The sequence below is a fragment of the Stegostoma tigrinum genome, chromosome 7, assembly GCF_030684315.1.
Source record: "Stegostoma tigrinum isolate sSteTig4 chromosome 7, sSteTig4.hap1, whole genome shotgun sequence".
In the NCBI taxonomy this organism is placed as follows: Eukaryota; Metazoa; Chordata; class Chondrichthyes; order Orectolobiformes; family Stegostomatidae; genus Stegostoma; species Stegostoma tigrinum.
In genome coordinates, this window is record NC_081360.1 from 69,109,833 (window position 1) to 69,129,467 (window position 19,635).

Sequence of the window (19,635 nt, forward strand, 5' to 3'; positions counted from 1 at the left end):
ATAATCCTTGTTGACCGGTTCTGCCATAAATTAGAGCTCATACCAAAATGCAATTCTACCCTTTGAGTCTGCTACATTCCTGTCACAGCCAAGAGTGACTATAGGCTCACTTTCAGGAATTCCACAGACCTCATTTACTCATATACTAATGGCAAGTGCACTGATCTTTGTACTGCTGCTTTCCAGTATGGTTTTTTCTATTCCACTCAGAGTCTCACTGTGACTGTTGATGTCAGAGTTACATGGATATATACCTCATCATGTCACTAACATATTCATTCTCATTACAGTACACTTGAGAAAGTGTTCTGAGAAAGTGTCACCTGACCCACAGCGCTAACTCTGTTTTTTCCTTCACAGATGCTGCCAGACCTGCTGAGCTTTTCCAGCAACTTTATTTTTTGTTACAGTACAATTGATGTCAGTAGAAACTGTAACTTTCATGCTATCACTGTCTCCAAGTGCTGCTCGCTCACCACCCTGTGTACAGGGGCCTTTGTGAAATTTCAACCAAACTGCTGTGTTTTGTTCTTTTTCTCAAGGAGTTATTACTATTAAGAATTAGAAACATTTTGGAGAAGATTCAAACCGAAAGAACTATGGATGCTATGAATCAGGAACAAAATGACCTGATTGGTAAGGTAACAAGTTTATTTTTTTTTAAGTCTTTGGGAATTTAGAATAATGGGAACGGAGGTCAGGGCAGTTGAATGTTCCTCCTGCAGAATGTGGGAGGTAAGGGTCACCACTAGTGTCCCTGCTGACTACATCTGCGGGAAGTGCACCCAACTCCAGCTCCTTGAAAACCGCGTTAGGGAACTGGAGCTGGAGCTGGATGAACTTCGGATCATTCGGGAGGCAGAGGGGGTTCTTGAGAGGAGTTACAGGGAGGTAGTCACTCCTCAAGTACAGGAAAAAGGCAGATGGCTTGCGGACAGGGGACTGAAAGGGAACCGGCAGGCAGTGCAGGGATCCCCTGTGGCCATTCCCCTTAACAATAAGTATACTGTTTTGGATACTGTTGTGGGGGGGACAACTTACCAGGGGAAAGCAGTGGGGCACAGGTCTCTGGCACAGAGTCTGCCCCTGCTGCTCAGAAGGGAAGGGGGAAGAGGAGCAGAGCATTAGTCATTGGGGACTCCATAGTTAGGGGGACAGATAGGAGGTTCTGTGGGGACGAGAGAGACTCATGGTCGGTGTGTTGCCTCCCAGGTGCCAGGGTGCGTGATGTCTCTGATCGTGTTTTTGGGATCCTTAAGGGGGAGGGGGAGCAGCCCCAAGTCGTGGTCCACGTTGGCACCAACGACATAGGTAGGAAGAGAGATGGGGATTTAAGGCAGAAATTCAGGGAGCTAGGATGGAAGCTGAGAGCTAGGACGAACAGAGTTGTTGTCTCTGGTTTGTTGCCCGTGCCACGTGCTAGTGAGGCGAGGAATAGGGAGAGAGAGGAGTTGAACACGTGGCTATAGGGATGGTGTAGGAGGGAGGGTTTTGGATTCTTGGATAATTGGGGCTCTTTCTTGGGTAGGTGGGACCTCTACAAGCGAGATGGTCTTCACCTGAACCAGAGGAGTACCGATATCCTGGGGAGGAAATTTGCTAAGGCTGTTCAGGTGGGTTTAAACTAATTCAGCAGGGGGATGGGCACCAAAATTGTATTTCGACTATAGAATAGGTTGAGAGTAAGGTGGTCCGAAATAAAGTTTCAGGGAAGCAAGATGGCATTGGCAAGCAAGAAGTTGGATTGAAGTGAGTCTACTTCAATGCCAGGAGCATCTGGAATAAGGTGGGTGAACTTGCAGCATGGGTTGGTGCCTGGGACTTCGATGTTGTGGCCATTTCAGAGACATGGATAGAGCAGGGACAGGAATGGTTGTTGCAGGTCCCAGGATTTAGATGTTTCAGTAAGAATAGAGAAGATGGTAAAAGGGGCGGAGGTGTGGCATTGTTGGTCAAGGACAGTATTACAGTTGCAGAAAGGATGTTTGGGGACTCGTCAACTGAGGTAGTATGGGCTGAGGTTAGAAACCCTGTTGGGAGTTTTCTACAGGCCTCTGAATAGTTCCAGAGATGTAGAGGAAAGGATAGCAAAGATGATTCTCGATAGGAGTGAGAGAGACAGGGTAGTTGTCATGGGGGACTTCAACTTTCCAGATATTGACTGGGAACGCTATAGTTGGAGTACTATAGATGGGTCAGTTTTTGTCCAGAGTGTGCAGGAGGGTTTCCTGACACAGTATGTAGATAGGCCAACAAGGGGCGAAGCCACATGAGATTTGGTACTGGGTAATGAGCCCGGCCAGGTGTTAGATTTGGAAGTAGGTGAGCACTTTGGTGATAGCGATCACAATTCTGTTATGTTTACTTTAGTGATGGAAAGGGATAGGTGTATACCACTGGGCAAGAGTTATAGCTGGGGGAAAGGCAATTACGATGAGATTAGGCAAGATTTAGGGAGCATAGAATGGGGAAGGAAACTGCAGGGGATGGGCATATTAGAAATGTGGAGCTTATTCAAGGAAAATCTCCTGGGTGTCCTAGATAAATATGTACCTGTCAGGCAGGGAGGAAGCTGTAGAGTGGGGGGGCCGTGGTTTATGAAGGAGGTGGAATCTCGGGTCAAGAGGAAGAAGAAGGCTTTTGTTAGGATGAGATGTGAAGGCTCAGTTAGGGCGCTTGAGGGCTACGAGGTAGCCAGGAAAGACCTAAAGAGAGAGCTCAGAAGAGCCAGGAGGAGACATGAGAAGTTGTTGGCGGATAGGATCAGGGTAAATCCTAAGGCTTTCTATAGGTATTTAAGGAATAAAAGAATGACGAAAGTAAGATTAGGCCCAATCAAGGATAGTAGTGGTAAGTTGTGTGTGGAGTCAGATGAGATAGGGGAAGTGCTAAATGAATATTTTTCAACAGTATTCACTCTAGGACATGACAATGTTGTCGAGGAGAATAATGAGATACAGGCTACTATACTAGGTGGGATTGAGGTTCACATGGAAGAGGTATTAGAAATCCTTCAGAAGGTGAAGATAGATAAGTCCCCTGGGCCGGATGGAATTTATCCTCGGATCCTCTGGGAAGCCAGGGAGGAGATTGCCGAGCCTTTGGCATTGATCTTTAACTCGTCATTGTCTACAGGAATAGTGCCAGATGACTGGAGGATAGCAAATGTGGTTGCCCTGTTCAAGAAGGGGAGTAGAGACAACCCTGGTAATTATAGACCAGTGAGCCTTACCTCAGTTGTTGGTAAAGTGTTGGAAAAGGTTATAAGGGATAGGATTTATAATCATCTAGAAAAGAATAAATTGATTAGAGATAGTCAGCACGGTTTTGTGAAGGGAAGGTCGTGCCTCACAAACCTTATTGAGTTCTTTCAGAAGGTGACCAAACAGGTAGATCAGAGTAAAAGGGCTGATGTGGTGTATATGGATTTCAACAAGGCGTTCGATAAGGTTCCCCACACTAGGCTATTGTACAAAATGCAGAGGAATGGAATTGTGGGAGATATAGCAGTTTGGATCAGAAATTGGCTTGCTGAAAGAAGACAGAGCGTAGTAGTTGATGGGAAATGTTCATCCTGGAGACCAGTTACTAGTGGTGTACCGCAAGGGTCGATGTTGGGTCCACTGCTGTTTGTCATTTTTATAAATGACCTGGATGAGGGCGTAGAAGGATGGGTTAGTAAATTTGCAGACGACACTAAGGTCGGTGGAGTTGTGAATAGTAACGAAGGATGCTGTAGGTTGCAGGGAGACATAGATAAGCTGCAGAGCTGGGCTGAGAGGTGGCAAATGGGGTTTAATGCAGACAAGTGTGAGGTGATGCACTTTGGTAGGAGTAACCGGAAGGCAAAGTACAGGGCTAATGGTAAGATTCTGAGCAGTGTAGATGAGCAGAGAGATCTCGATGTCCATGTACACAGATCCTTGAAAGTTGCCACCCAGGTTGACAGGGCTGTTAAGAAGGCATACAGAGTGTTAGCTTTTATTAATAGAGGGATCGAGTTCCGGAACCAAGAGGTTATGGTGAAGCTGTACAAAACTCTGGTGCGGCCGCACTTGGAGTATTGTGTACAGTTCTGGTCACCGCATTATAAGAAGGATGTGGAAGCTTTGGAAAGGGTGCAGAGGAGATTTACTAGGATGTTGCCTGGTATGGAGGGAAGGTCTTATGAGAAAAGGCTGAGGGACTTGAGGCTGTTTTCATTAGAGAGAAGAAGGTTGAGAGGTGACTTAATTGAAACATATAAAATAATCAGAGGGTTAGATAGGGTGGATAAGGAGAGCCTTTTTCATAGGATGGTGACAGCGAGCACGAGGGGGCATAGCTTTAAATTGAGGGGTGACAGATGTCAGAGGTAGTTTCTTTACTCAGAGAGTGGTAAGGGAATGGAACGCTTTGCCTGCAACGGTAGTAGATTCACCAACTTTAGGTACATTTAAGTTGTCATTGGACATGCATATGGACGTACATGGAATAGTGTAGGTTAGATGGGCTTGAGATCGGTATGACAGGTCGACACAACATCGAGGGCCGAAGGGCCTGTACTGTGCTGTAATGTTCTATGTTCTATGTTAAAAGCTCAGCAGGTCTGGCAGCATCTGTGAACGGAAAAAGAAGTGTTAATGTTTCGGCTCCGGTGACCCTTCCTCTTGTGTTGGGGAAGATTCACTTGATCGACTTCTAAGATGAAGAAGGTAACTTATGAGGAACCATTAAACAGATACATTAATGTTGTAGAATCTGGAGTGGACTTGGCAGGATGGATGCTGAGAGGATGTTTCCCCTTGTCAGAGAGACTTGAACAAAGGAACACAGATTAAATATAAGCGATCTCCCAGTTAAGAGAGAGATGAGATGAGGAATGTTTTTCTTAAAGGGTTGTGAGCCTTGGAATTCCCTACCCAGGCAGCAGTGGAACTCGCCCATTAAATGTATTCATAGCTAAATTAGACAGGTTCTTGATCAACAAAGAAGTCAAGAATTTTGTTCAAATAGGTGGAATTGAGGTTTCAATGAGACTCGGCTGTGACCTCATTAAATAATGGGACACGGCAAAGTGCCAAATGACTTACACTCCTAGTTATTGTGATCAGACCTGAGTCAGCCCCTGGTTGAGCAGGGCATTGAGTTTAAATTTCTTATTTTTTGTTTCCAAATTGACCTCAGTACTCTGTCTTTTTTAATCTCCTCAGCTGAACAAGCCTCCAGGAAATGTGTGCTCTTTCAATTTCAATTGCTTGCGCATCCATGACTTTGATCATTCCACCACAGTCAATATGTCAAAATCTCTTCACTGCTATGGAAGGAGACAATTAAAAGTTTCATCTCAGATGTGAGGTGCTGTGGGGGCAGGGGGTCTTGAATCACCAGCCTTTTGATAAACAGTCAACTGTGCTACTCAGTGACTTCACAGAGGATGGCAAGCCACAGGATGTAAAAGGTGAAGGAGTAGTACATCTCATAGGCAGACCCACTGCACTTTTTTGGAATGGCTCATCATGTACTGGTCCTCCCATTCACTTAGTTCTCAAATGTGGCTCTAAAAGTTGTAAACACGTAACAGCAGCTATACCACGGTAAACTATTTTGATACATGAACCAAACCAGGTGAATGTAGCTACTGGGTCTAATCGACTCATCAATTTAGGAATTTATTTACCTTAGTGTGTCCAAATTGATTCTAACAAATGAGCGCTTTTTCTCTGATCAAGGAACTTCTCTCAGAACAATAAACTTGAAAATCACCCATCTACTGCAAAAAGGACACACTATGTTGAGGGTGACTGTCATATAGTAGACTTCACTGGTCTAGAGATTACTGGACTCATCTTTTGGAAGGATTAAGATACATTCAGTGAGGCCTATTACATAATTCAGAACTACTTGAAGGGAAATATTGTGGGTGGGTAAAACTTTATGGCTTCCAACTGCCGGCTTATTTGCATAGAACATAAAATAAGACACATGGCTAGCCTAGGCCCGAAATGTCAGCTTTTGTGCTCCTGAGATGCTGCTTGGCCTGCTGAGTTCATCCAGTTTCACACTTTATTATCTTGGATTCTCCAGCATCTGCAGTTCCCATTATCACATGGCTAGCCCACTGCTTTCCCTCCCACTTTCAGGAAGTTTCCCATTGTATCATGGGCAGATAAAGCATCAGTCAGCCTGTCCATTCTTAGGCCTATTGAGGCCCTTACCAGGCCAGTTTATGCAAGCCCATTGAGATTCAAGACAGCTTCACTTCAATGGTTCATATTGAAAAGCAATGATTTTCACTGGAAATCAGATCTAAGTTTTACCCTCATGAAGTTAGTTTAAAACCATTTCTCCTTCTCTGAAGTAGAAAATGTCCCTGTGTATTTGGGGTGCATCATGATCCTGATAACAACATTTTGATTGAAATTTGATAAGTTTGCGTTATAGTTCTGCAAGTTTCCATTGACCATTTGGTTTTGTTTTTTTGTTACTGTGCTTCTCCAGGGGTTTTCTGACTTATTTAAGCTTTATTTTAAAACGAGGGATGCAAGATACTTGGCTGAATCAGAAAACAGATGAACATCAATGATGTGTAGACCGTAAAGATTAGATTAGATTCCATGATGCTCTGAAATTTGTCTACAGGCCCTAGTCTAACGGTTCTTCACCAATCCATTAAAAAAAAAGCCCAAATTCTGGAAAGATAGAAAGAACACTTTTGTTACAACCTCTCCAGGCTATCCCAACACCTAGATAACAAAGTGTGGAGCTGGATGAACACAGCAGGCCAAGCAGCATCTCAGAAGCACAAAAGCTGACGTTTCAGGCCTAGACCCTTTGTCAGAGAGAAAGGGTCTAGGCCCGAAATGTCAGCTTTTGTGCTCCCGAGATGCTGCTTGGCCTGCTGTGTTCATCCAGCTCCACACTTTGTTATCTTGGATTCTACAGCATCTGCAGTTCCCATTATCACTATCACAACACCTCCGTTGTCTCACTCTGCATCCTCCAGACCACCCACCATTCCTTGTGTTAGAATCCATGGATGGACTACTGCTGACAAGAGAGTTGCATCAAGCAATCAAACAGATGAACAACAACAAAGACTGCAGATTTTACAGTCAATGTTTTCAAAGCTGGTGGGCCTTTGCTTGCATTAAGATTCCTTGCACTCATCCCACAGACTTGGGAGAAAAATTAACTATCTTTAAGAAAGGAGACAACTGATGCAATTCCCTCTTGTTAAGAAGGTTTTGATACACATTCTCCTGAATCATCTAACTCCTGTGGGTGAAAAAAAAACACCTGCGAGAGATAGTGTGTAACTTTCATTCTTCTAAAGAGAAGACTTTTACAAGGTCATTTTTCCCAGACAAATCCAAGTAAAATGTTGAGAACACCACCATGAAATCCTCGTTGATCCCATTGACCTGAAGATAGAATTTGATTCAGTAAATCATAAGGCTTTGTGCATTATTTTCTTGGGATTTAGATGTTCAAAAAACTTTATCACTATCCTGTAGCTGCTTAATGGTGATTCCATTTCCTGATGGGGCATCCTGCCTCATGTATGCAAAGATTTGCTGATCAAGAATTGCCCTTTTCAGTCACATGAAGTCCCATGGCAGTCACTTGCAGCCATACGTAGACATCATTGAGAACTTCAGCAAAGAAAAAGGCCATTTGGCCAATCTTTTCTGGGCCAGTTAAAAAGAACAACTATTTGTTCAACTACTGTAGTCCCATTTTGCAGCATTTGACCCATAGCCTTGTATGCTTTGGTGTAACAAGTGCACATCTAATTACTTCTCAAATGTTATGAGGGTTTCTGATATCATCACTCTTACAGGTAGTGAGTTCCAGACTCCCATCATCCTCTGGGGGTGGGGGAGAAAAGTTTTTCCTCACGTCTCCCATAAACCTCCTGCCTCCTGGTTATTAATTCCTCCATCAAGGGGAAAATGTTTATTCCTATCTATTCTACCTGTGCCCCTCATAATTGTATACAGTTCATCCTTGAATCAAAGGACAGATAAAGACAATGAAGTATCTTGAGACTTTCTGCTGCAATAAATGCAAATTGTTGCAGTTTTGTTTAACTTGATGGCCAAGACAAAATCCGCATTAATTTATTCCACACAGGTCCTGTTACATACATGGAAAAATGATAACATTTTAACTTCCTTGTGAGCACATAGTATTCTGTCAATAGTTTACTCTTTAAAACACGATGGCATACCAACGGAGATCGCTAACCGGTAGGTTTAATCAAAAATCGTGCTGAAGAAGCACAAGCCTTTCATTACTGGAAAGTTCATGGGATTCAAAATGTTAACTCTATTTTCTCTCTATACGTGTTTCCAATCTGACTGTGTTTCCTCAGCACTCTTTTTTTCACAGATTTCCAGCATCCATTTTTTTTTGTTTGCGCTTTTGGTAAGTCTAATACATTTTCATGGGGTACCAGGATTATCAGGGCTGTTCCTTAGGACCCCATAAGATTAATAAGTGTTACTATTGTGTTGCATATCCCATTGGCTACAATCACAACTTCCCTTTCCAGATCCACTTTTGGCCTAACTAGGTTGGTCTACAGACCACTCAATGCTACAAAATTGCGGGATCCAGTCTATCATTTGTATTTTTGGCTACTTGTAGCTTAGTGATAACATTTTCTCGACATGAACTGGGCGCCCTATAAAATGGCTCCATTGTGTGTTAGAAATTCATTGTTCTTACATTGGTATAAAATATTGGGTTCTCAAACCCATTGTCAGCAATGTCATAGACGATCAGCTGCTATGTTTAAAAGGTATTAGCCAGTTTAATCTAAAAATACTTAAACAATCACACATTTCTATAATTCCAATGTCTCAAATTAATGGGTGATTATATTGTGATACTATGAAATGTAATGAATATCCTCCAAATTGCATTATGCTGAAACATCAGAAAAGACTTACATTTTCACCACTTGAGTAGTAAACTGATGGAGCACATCATCCACTCATTACAGATCTTAACTGACTTTTATTTCAAATTTCACAATGCTTATAAAAGCCCACTTAAAAAGATGTCAACTCCTGTGAAATTAACATTGGAGAAACTCCTTTAGTTCAAATACACTGAATACAGAGTGAATATTTGCAGCAAATGCAATTTCAATACATTGGAACAACATGAACATTTTGTTGCAAAGGAACATGGTTTTTATCTACCAGTAGTTCATTGCAGTTGCCTTGCAAGCCAGTCCCATTTTAGCAATGCAATTAGATGTAGAGTAGCAAAAAACTGTTCAACATGGTAGAGAGTTATTTTTAAACAGCAGTAGTCTTCCTGAAAGGCTTTTTGCAGTCTCTCTGGGGAGGAGGAAGGTCAAATTATGCTTAGGTTTATGTTCGTTGACTTCCATTGTTTCAAAGTTACAGAAAACTGCATGATAAACATTCTCATGAGTGTTTGATCCATCAATTGATGTAGCTCATTAACACTTCGAAACTTTAAAGCTTTCATTCGCTGACAAATAAGCATTGGGTAACAGTAAGTAAGATGCTACATGGGATTTAACTCCTTGCTCACTGAATCTAACCTGTATTAATTTCGCAACATAAATGTTAAGAAAGCTAGGCCATAGTAGCAAAAGTTATACTATGTGACATGACTATGATAATGTTCTCTTTTTACCATGTAACAGATTGATTCATGAATTGCTGAAACCAATGACACCTTTTATAAACCATTTGTTCATCCACATTTCAACTCAATAAAATGTCTACTCAACCTTGTGGAAATTGCAGGCTTTTCTCATTTATTCAGAACTTCTCAGTCCACAGAGTGAACAAGCGCACTAAAGGACATTTCATTGATTTTCTTTGTGAACTCACAGCTTCAAAACATGCTCAGAAAGGCCATTTTATAGAAAAGGAAGTTATATATTTAAATAAAGGAATTTTGGAAACAAACTTACCATCCATGTTGATCAGAAGTAGGGGCTAAATGTTACTCTTGCTCGGGGTGCCTGCCCATTGGCACAAATGTCAGGAATAAGATCACCCCCATTCGAGTGACTTGCCCTGCATCAATTTAATGACCTGTAGACCATTTACTGGCTCAAAGCAAGATTTCAGTCCCTACCTGAGAAAGAAGCCAAAGCTCTAGGAGATGCTGGCAATCAACTGGCTGGCAGGCATCTGCTTTCAACAACACCACCAGGATTGGCAGCCCCTGTTGGGGTTACAGGGAGTTTCACTGAAGCCTGCCAGTCTGACAGGTCCAGTAAAATGGGATGAGATTTTGTAGAGGGTCAGTGCACAGGATAGAAGAAAGGGATAATGGCAGAATAGTCAGTCTTTGATGGTCTCAGCAGGGTCCTAAACTAGATATCTGCCTTGCCCATCACTAATACTTCTCGGCATTCCACTTGGCTCCAGACTCATCTAGGGTAAATCTGTGCCTCAGCAGAAATAGACATTTTAGCCCTATTTAATTGGACAAGATATAGGCATGAGATGTTCGTACAAGTTGACATTTGAGGAGTGTAGAGGTAGGAGATTGGCCAGGAAAGTAATTATGTAATTGCATACAGAGGTGACAAAGGCACAAATTTAGATTTTATGACAAATCAGAAATTGCTGGAAAAACCTAGTGGCTCTGGCAGCATCTGTGGAAAGAAAGCAGATATAACATTTTGGGTGCAGTGACCCTTTTGTTGGGGAAAGGTTGGTGTACAGGATGAAGGTGGAGTCAGGAGAGGGGTGGAAGTAAACATGAGGGTACAGATAAAGCCCAGAGAGAGAGAGAGAGAGGAAAATAGTTGGGTATTGAAGAGGGACAGATAAAGGTCAGCCTGGGGGAATGAACAGCTGCTTATGGGGACCATAAATAGTTTGTGGTAGCGGCTCACGTGATGGCAAGATCGGGTTTTTGCAGTTAGGGTAAGGATTTGGAAAATAAGTGCTCAGGCCCTAAACTTATTCAATTCAATAGAATCTAGAGGGCTGCAGTGTCCCCATAGGGAAAATGAAAAGCTGTTCTTCCAGATTTTAGTGACGGGATTGGGTGAGGCAAGGGAAGCTGGAAGGTTGATTAAACATGCTTGTGATTAAGATGTCAAGTCAGGATTGGAAATATTGGGTGCATTGCTACTAGATGAGTGGGAAGAGATGCCATATTCAATTGAATTACATGATTTCACCAACTGAAAATGCAAAGATTCAGCAGCAGCAGCTTGCATCTTCGTAACCCAACCATACTCTGCCAAGCGCTATGAACACATGTCACCTTATCCAGCCAACTACCAACATACATTAGCAACTGCAAAGCTTTGTGAAAGTATTTTCCTGTTATCCTTTCAATTTCTAGATTAGAAAAAAAAAAGTTTTGATTGCTTTATTCTTGCAAGGAATCTCCACACTGTTGAAAACTATATTGGCAGACATCCTAAAGGGCTCACTCTGAAATTTCTTCTCAATCCAATCTGTCTTGAGTAGCCTTTCAACTGTAATATTGATAGCCAATGGGTTGGTAGTAGGGGTGCAAAATTGAACATGGACAGCTGAGATATAGAAAAATTAAAGCATTGCTAACAAAGTAAGATTCTTTTTCATATTATTTTCATTGGTTAACATTTTTCTTGAGTTTTTGATAATCTCCTGTAGAAGATATAGCAAGATATTAGCAGAATCATGTTTAAATTCCAGTACTTCAGAAATTCCAGGACTTCAGAGACTTCTGCAATTTGCTATTATTTAATCACAGTGCTACAGATTATTTTGCTAATAATAGACAAATGTTGATCTGGATTTTTTTTTACTGCAGTTAAATGGGTGTTCGGTACAAATCCAGGAGTTCGTACAAGTTAATTTTTCCTCTTTTGTTAACACCTTTGAAGCAAAAAGCAAATCATTTCAAGACTAAAAAATGCAGAAATGATATTATTATAGAGACAAAGCCATTAAATTCATTTAATATAGCGAAAAAACCATCTGTTATGCCACTAAGCGCTCATATTTACACAAGTATAAAATGGATGCGTTAGATAATTTTTATTTTCTCGATGCAAACTATTTTTGTTTTTTCATCTCTTGCTATTTATAGAGGGAAAATGAACAAGTGGATTTGGAGTTGAAACAAGTACACTATTTACTGTAGCCGGGGACAACATGTGTTTTCACAGGAGAAAATTGACACACAGTGACATTCAAGTCCTTATTTTTTTTCTGACAACTGCCAAAATAATCAAACTAGATTGCATCTGGAAGCATTCAAACAAGTATACTGATACATCTCAATGTCAAAAAAATGCACTTGTGACATCAGCAGAAAAAAACACTTCCACGATATTTTTCTGAAAAAAAACTATCTTGCATTATTGTTGGTGTACCTGTTTGACGTCATATGCAAGAAGGACAAATCTGAGATCTGGAGAGACAGAGTATTTTGTTGCTTTAAAAACCACCTAGGGAACAAAAGAAAAATACAAGATATATTTAACAAAGGAATGCATTTTCAAATCTTATCCTAATATTATTCTTGCGACAATCATTTGTTTGATCAACAGTTTTGTGTTGGGTCTAAACTTTTGCCAGGCGCGCAGTAAAACTGTCATAATTCAAATAACGTGCACAAAATGCAAGTTCTTAAATATGAACTTTCTCACAAGCTGAAGCTTGGAGAATTACAGCTCCTTGAAGCATCTTATGAATTAACTTCTTTTATTATCCCTGCCTCTTGCACACAATAGTGGCAAGATTGCTATTTTAGAATGGTTTCAAACATCATTTGAATCATTTCATTTTTGAATTCTTGATGTTACATAGATCATAGAATTTACTTCATAAATATATTTGATCATATCAAAACTCATACTACTGAAGATGAAGCATTGAACATACAAAACACTCTGCACTGCAAGTAAAATTCAACACCCACGGAAATTATTACCTGAAGAATACTGTTTTTACATCAGTAACTAAAACTATTTGCATGAACATTCTACTTTCTTTTATTATTTTCAATACCTATTTTCAGTGGTGAGAAACTTCAAACCTATGAGATTATTCGTGAGTAATGAACATCCCAGCTGTCAAATGCCGGGGCACATCTAACACTTCTGCAAATGTGAAGTTGTCTATTTATGTGAGGTATGCTTAATGACGTCAGCAACAGTGTAAGTATGCATTTCAATGAAGAACTAAAGTGCTTCTGAAAGTATTGGTATTTTAAGGTAGTATTGACATCAAATGTAAAAATACTGATAACAGAATTCAGTTTTTTTTAAAAAATATACAGAAATCTTTCAGAATTAGAGCTTTACAATATCAAAAGTGGTATTTTTGGTGAGATATGGGTGTGATATTTCTTTTATCCCCTGCATGTGAACACAAGATTTGTTTCTTTAAGAAGAAAAGTGGACAAGCATTTTTCCTTGTCACATTGTACATTAACATGTAAGTTATAGAAATAGCATATTTCCTAAGCTCAGCTCAGCTTTTGGTGTCAATAGAAATAAGCAGGGACATACTTTTACGTTTTCAATTTAGTTAAGAGCAGTTACACATGGACAACAAATATTGGCAGCAATTCTCACATCCTGTATATAAAATTTTTAAAAAAACACTGACAGGGATTGAAAATTAACTGCACGAACTACAGAAGTGCTTTGTCATTGCCATGTCATTGTCACTGAGTTGCTCAACTTGTTGGCAATCCACTGTACTTTTCCACTAGGTTTGTAATACTTTTTGTGCCTGTGTGCTGATGAAGATTCACCAGACTTGAAACAATAACTCTGTTTTTGCTGCTAGACCTGAATTTCTCCAGCATTTTCTGTTTCTTTTTTGTAGGATATGCTTCTTTCATACTAGTCCCTGTGATTACTAAGGATTCATTGTAGCTTCCACTTTATCAACTACACATTATTTGATTCTAATAACCAAGAACATCTCAACAGAAATTAGCGCTCTCTCTTCTTAAATGGATTAAGACATTTATTTCCAATAGACATCTTATTGAGTATGATTTTCTCTGCATAGTGGTCTAATGCAAAATAGTTAACCTAACTTGACATCGGTTCCATCTGGTGTATTATCTTTAACCCACTTTCAGACAAATGGAAAGCCTTTGTCACAGATTTCCCGATGGAGCTGTTGTATTGAATATATTGCAGTTGCAGTGTAGTACTGATAGAGAGGTTGTATACAAAGCCCTGTGGCAGGGTGCTACAAAGTGAATCACGCTATAGATATCATGTTGATCTTCAGCATTGCTGTGGCTACAGTAAAACAGGTGAATTATGGGTATTCCATCATACCCGGACATAGGTAGTTTCAAAGGTTAACTATTTTTGATGTATTTGACTAGCCACTCTTTGTGAATTTGCTCTCCTTTTGAAGCCATAGAACTGACATGGATGAGCCTGATGGGATCCCACTCCATATAAAGATGTTGGTAGTCAGGTATTGCTAATGATAATGTCATTGAGGGTTAAAGGGGTTTGACTGAGCTTTCTCTTGCTTTAGTTGTTCCTTTCATGGACCTTTGATAGCACAAGTATTGTTAACTAATTGCCAGTCCAAGTCGGATATCACTCTATTCATATTGCAGTTTGCTGGTGCTAATTCACTATTGGAGGAGTTGCGAAGGGAATTTTCCACAGGATCTTCCATAAATATTTTGACTCAGACCTTATTGTGGAGGAAAGGACATGGATGAAGTAACGGAAGGTGTTTTGGTCACCTACCCATTCTTGAGGACTTCTTGCAGTGATGTCTTGGGGCAGTGATGATTGGCAGAATGCAAGTAACCTCATCCCATTTAATCCCTTACTTTCCTCTAAATTTTCTGAGCAATCATCTAATGGAGAATCCTTCACATTCAACTCAGTTCAGGAATCTCTGTAGCAAGTAGTGCAGACAATCTGCAGAAATTCCCCTTTGTATGGCACTAGCCACAGTATTTCAATATGTGAAGAATAAATGTCCCAGAGCTTCTCTATATCCCAGATATTCTGATAGGAAGATCATTCATGTAGCAGCCATAGAGAGGAGTTGTGCGTCGGGATCATGTGGAAATGCAGATACAGGTTTTAATTGTTGACATTTTTGAGGGGCAATTGCCTTACGCATGGAACTCACCAAAAAGTTCACCAAATATGACTTAGATTCAGGAATTTCAGATAGTTCTGACATTTTTAGCATAACATTTATCAAAGAAATGACAGAGCAATTAAAACCTACTGTAATCCTGAGCAACTATTAAACTGACCCCTCAATTCACCACTGATCTCCTCAACTCACCTGCGAACCCCCTCAACCATGGATACACCACAGCATATAATGTACTGCTAGAACTATTTTTTACCTGTCTAGCAGTTCCTGCGTAACTATCCAGATCAGTAAATTAGACCCTGCACAAGACTCGAACTCTTAAGACAGAGTTGATTTTTTTGAACAGTTCTGGAAGCAGGATAGTTGTCAATTGGATGTTTTACTTTTGCAGACAATTCCCACAGTGATTGTGTCAGAACTTCCGAGAAGCTCTGCCCTGTATCTTGACGGGGTACATCTGGTCTCCAATGTCTGTAAGTCAAAAGATTTGGCTATTGTGTTCCAAATTACCCCTTTCACAATGGCACATACCCTATCAGATCTTGTGGACATACATAATTTAGTCACTTCAAAGTATCCTTTCTATTTCTCTAAACTTCCACCAACCTCCCCACCTCTAACTTCCCCTCTAAGAAGAGACCCATTGGTATCTTCCCTTATAAGCTCCATTTGTGAATGCCCCAATAAATTTCTCCCTTCCTAAAAGTCTTACTTCCAGCCTCTTCTGTCCCTAAAACATTGAATCCATCCTCTCTTCAATATTCCCTTTGTCCCTTGCCTTTCACCTTCAATTTCCTCACATCAGCAATATGGGAAATAATCACAGCTACCGTGTACAGTGGCAGCAATTCCTGTCTCTTGACACTGCTTACGTAGTAATCACAAACACTGCTGTTGCATAGTTGCAATATAACTTGTATTTTGCTACATTAAGAGGAGACTGATATAAAACTGTCTTGTTAGTTTTTTAGGAAAGGTAGAAGATCTCACTGATCCTATTTTCCTAAATCTCTCAAGCTCGCTGAAGCATCTGGTGTTACATTCTCATTGACACTAATTAATCTCCCATCAGAAAGAAACAAGAGCATGGTAGTGACTGACATTTCTATCACTATAAGGCTTTATAGTCCTGTGCCAACCCCATTCACATGACACAAAAACAATCTTAAAGAGTTTCTTTCCTTCTTGTCCAGGGCAATAAGTTGTGTAACCTATTACCCAGGTTGGTTGATGAGATAGAAATTATATTGACATTAAGGATTAGATGGGTGGGTGAAGGACACAAAATTGACAGATGGAATATTGGAACAAGGAAGATCAAAATGAATGGTCAAATTGTCCATGTGGAGATTGGTTGCTTCCGATGCTGTTTCATGGTTGTTAGTCCGATCTATTTTCAATGATCTTTACCAATCCAGAAAGGAGAAGTCTAGCCTTTCCCCTAATCAGTCACTACTTGCTCAATCATTTCAACACCGGTAAATGAAACATCAATGAAATGAAACTTAGCCATAAAACTAGAAATCAACTTAATAGGACAGGAACACACTTTCCACTTGCTGTCAAGTCAGACAAATTAACGGTCATTAGACCTTGCTCACTTCACACTATTTCTAACTCCTCTGTGATCTGACAAAGGAAATACTATATTACACTTTCCACTGAGGCTCTTAGCTTTTCAAATTGTATTATACCCCTAGGGATAACAAAACAGATAGTTAAATTCCAATGTCTATTGCAGCAGGGATGTACACTGATGTCCATAGCAGAGGTCAATGCTCTATTACCTGATTGAATAACTTTTGACAACGAAGAAAACTTTGTGCAAGGTTGTTTAATCATTTTCTGAATACAAGCCTAGTTCTGATTATTAAACCACATATCAAGTTAGTTCCTGGGAGAAATCAAACTCAAAGTATTCACATACATTATTCAGGCTAGCCTAACAATAGGTGTCAGCCTTTGTTCAGGGTGGAATTCTACTCAGCTGTGTGTCAGGCAGTAGTGTGTTCAAGTCCCACTCCAAATGCAGCATGTAATGCAGACTGACAATCGAAATCACTTTGGAGTGCTGCATTATCGGAGGAATAATTGTTTGAAGAGATGTTAAACCATAACCCTTTCTTCCATCTACAATGGATGTAAAACATCTCATGGCACTTTTTATTATATAGTTCTACAAGTGTTCTAGTAATTTCTCGAGCATCATTAGAACATATTATCCAATCAGTTATGTTAGTTATCAGCAAATTGTCTGCTGTGTGCTCCTACATTATTGCAGTGACGACACTTCTCGATTACTTAATTGATTGTTGATATATTCCAGACCCAAAATGTACTACTTAACTGTAAAGGATTTTTTCTAATAGCATGAGGCCTGTGGAATTTAAAACATGAAAACTTAATCCTAGGCAAAACAAGTAGAATTTATACTTCTTTATTCTGATATGCATTGGCAGAAAAGTTTTAATTTAAAGAAAAGTCAAAATGTTGCTCCAATATTTTTTTCCTATTGTATGTAATGATCTCATGCTTTCAAAGATGATATACGGCCAAAACAACACTTCCGACTCATGAAAGGAAACAGATATACTTTTCTCTTACCTATTAACTGCTATACATCTGAGAAAGTTGAGATTGTTTTGGTACAAGAATTGTATAGTTCTCAGATAATGAACTACAGTCTGGAGCATCAACCAAATACAAGAGGCCCACATCATCCTAGAATACATGCCAGTTTCAGGTACACTTTGCTGTTGATAGGTGCCTCTTCACTCAAAGTGGTGAATGCATCAAAATGACGAAATGATCAGGGCAAGATTTCAACATTTACACCACTGCAGCTCCTAATTTAACACCTGTAGAAAAATTGGACGTGGGGTAGTGAACAGTGAAGAAGGAAGGTCATGCCTCACAAGCCTTATTCAATTCTTTGAGAATGCGACAAAACACATTGATGATAGTACAGCGGTAGATGTGATGAATGTGGGTTTTAGCAAGGCATTTGAAAAGGTTCCCCAAGGTGGGATTATTCAGAAAGTAAACAGACTTGGAATTCACAGGAATTTGGCTGACTGGACACAGAATTAGCTATCCAATAGAAGACAGAGAGTGATCGTAGATGGAAAGTATTCAGCCTGGAGCTCGGTGACCAGTGGTGGTCCAGAACGATCTGCTCTGGGACCTCTGCTCTTTGTGATTTTTGTAAATGACTTGGATGAGGAAGTGGAAGAGTAAGTTAGTAAGTTTGCCAATGACACGAAGGTTGATGGAGTTGTGGATAGTGTGGAGGGCTCTTGTAGGTTGCAAGGGGACATTGACAGGATGCAGAGCTGGGGAAAGTAGCAGATGGAATTTAACCCTGAAAAGTGTGAAATGATTCATTTTGGAAGGTCAAATTTGAATGCAGAATAAAATGTTAATGGCAGGATTCTTGGCAATGTGGAGGAACGGATGGATCTTGGGGTCCACGTCCATCGTTCCCTCAAAGTTGCCACCCGAGTTGATCGGGTTGTTAAGATGGCGTATGGTGTGTTGGCTTACATTGGCAGAGGAAATGAGTTTAAGAGTCACACGGTTATGCTGCAGCTCTGTAAAAACCTGCTTAGAACTCACTTGGAATATTGTGTTCAGTTCTGGTCACATTATTAAAGGAAGAATGTAGAAGCTTTAGAGATGGTGCAGTGTATATTTGCCAGGAGACTGCCTGGACTGGAGGGCAGATCTTATGAGGAAAGGTTGAGGGAGCTAGGGCTTTTCTCATTGGAGCGAAGAAGGATGAGTGGTGACTTGATGGAGGTGTATAAAATGGTGAGAGGCATAGATAGAGTGGATAGCTAGAGACTTTTTTCCCAGGGCGGAAATGGTTATCATGAGGGGGCATAATTTTAAGGTGACTGGAGGAAGGTATAGGGAAAATATCAGAGGTAGGTTCTTCACACAGAGAGTGGGGATTGTGTGGAATGCACTGCCAGCAGTGGCTGTAGAGTCAGTTACATTAGGGACATTTAAGCGACACTTGGATAAGCACATGGATGATAACAAAATAAAGCGTATGCAGGTAAGTTTGATCTTAGGTATGATAATAGGTTGGCAAAACATTGTGGGCCGAAGGGCCTGTACTGTGCTGTACTGTCCTATGTTCTATGTTATCTCGCAGCATGAAAGGGTCTTAATCAGACAGGCCAATGGGCTGAGGAGTGGCAGATGGAGTTTAATTAAGATAAATATGAGGTGCTGCATTTCAGAAAAGGAAACCAGGGCAGGACTTATTGGTAAGGACTTGGGAGCATTGGTGAACAAAGAGACCCTGGAGTCCAGCTTCATTGTTCCTTAAAAGTGGAGTCGCAGGTAGACAGGATAATGAAGAAAGCATTTGATATGTTTGCCTTTATCGGTCAGTGCATTGAGTATAGGAGTTGGTAGGGCATGTTGCAACTGTACAGGGCATTGGTTCAGCCACTTTTGGAGAACTGTGTGCAATTCTGCTTTCTTTCCTTAAGGAAGGAGGTTGTGAAACCAGAAAGGGTTCAGAATAGATTTATGAGGATGTTGC

At 40.5% G+C, this 19,635-nt stretch overlaps 1 protein-coding gene across 2 annotated transcripts in view; it reads right to left on the reverse strand.

Annotated features, from left to right (window-relative positions):
* The window catches only part of LOC125453891 (inactive dipeptidyl peptidase 10-like), a 1,598,661-nt gene that overhangs the window by 421,715 nt on the left and 1,157,311 nt on the right, over positions 1–19,635 (reverse strand). For both annotated transcript variants that reach the window (XM_048534000.1, XM_048534001.2), the window contains exon 5: positions 12,356–12,430. In XM_048534000.1, coding sequence (XP_048389957.1) covers positions 12,356–12,430 — 75 coding nt within the window. The remainder of the gene's footprint in view (positions 1–12,355; positions 12,431–19,635) is intronic.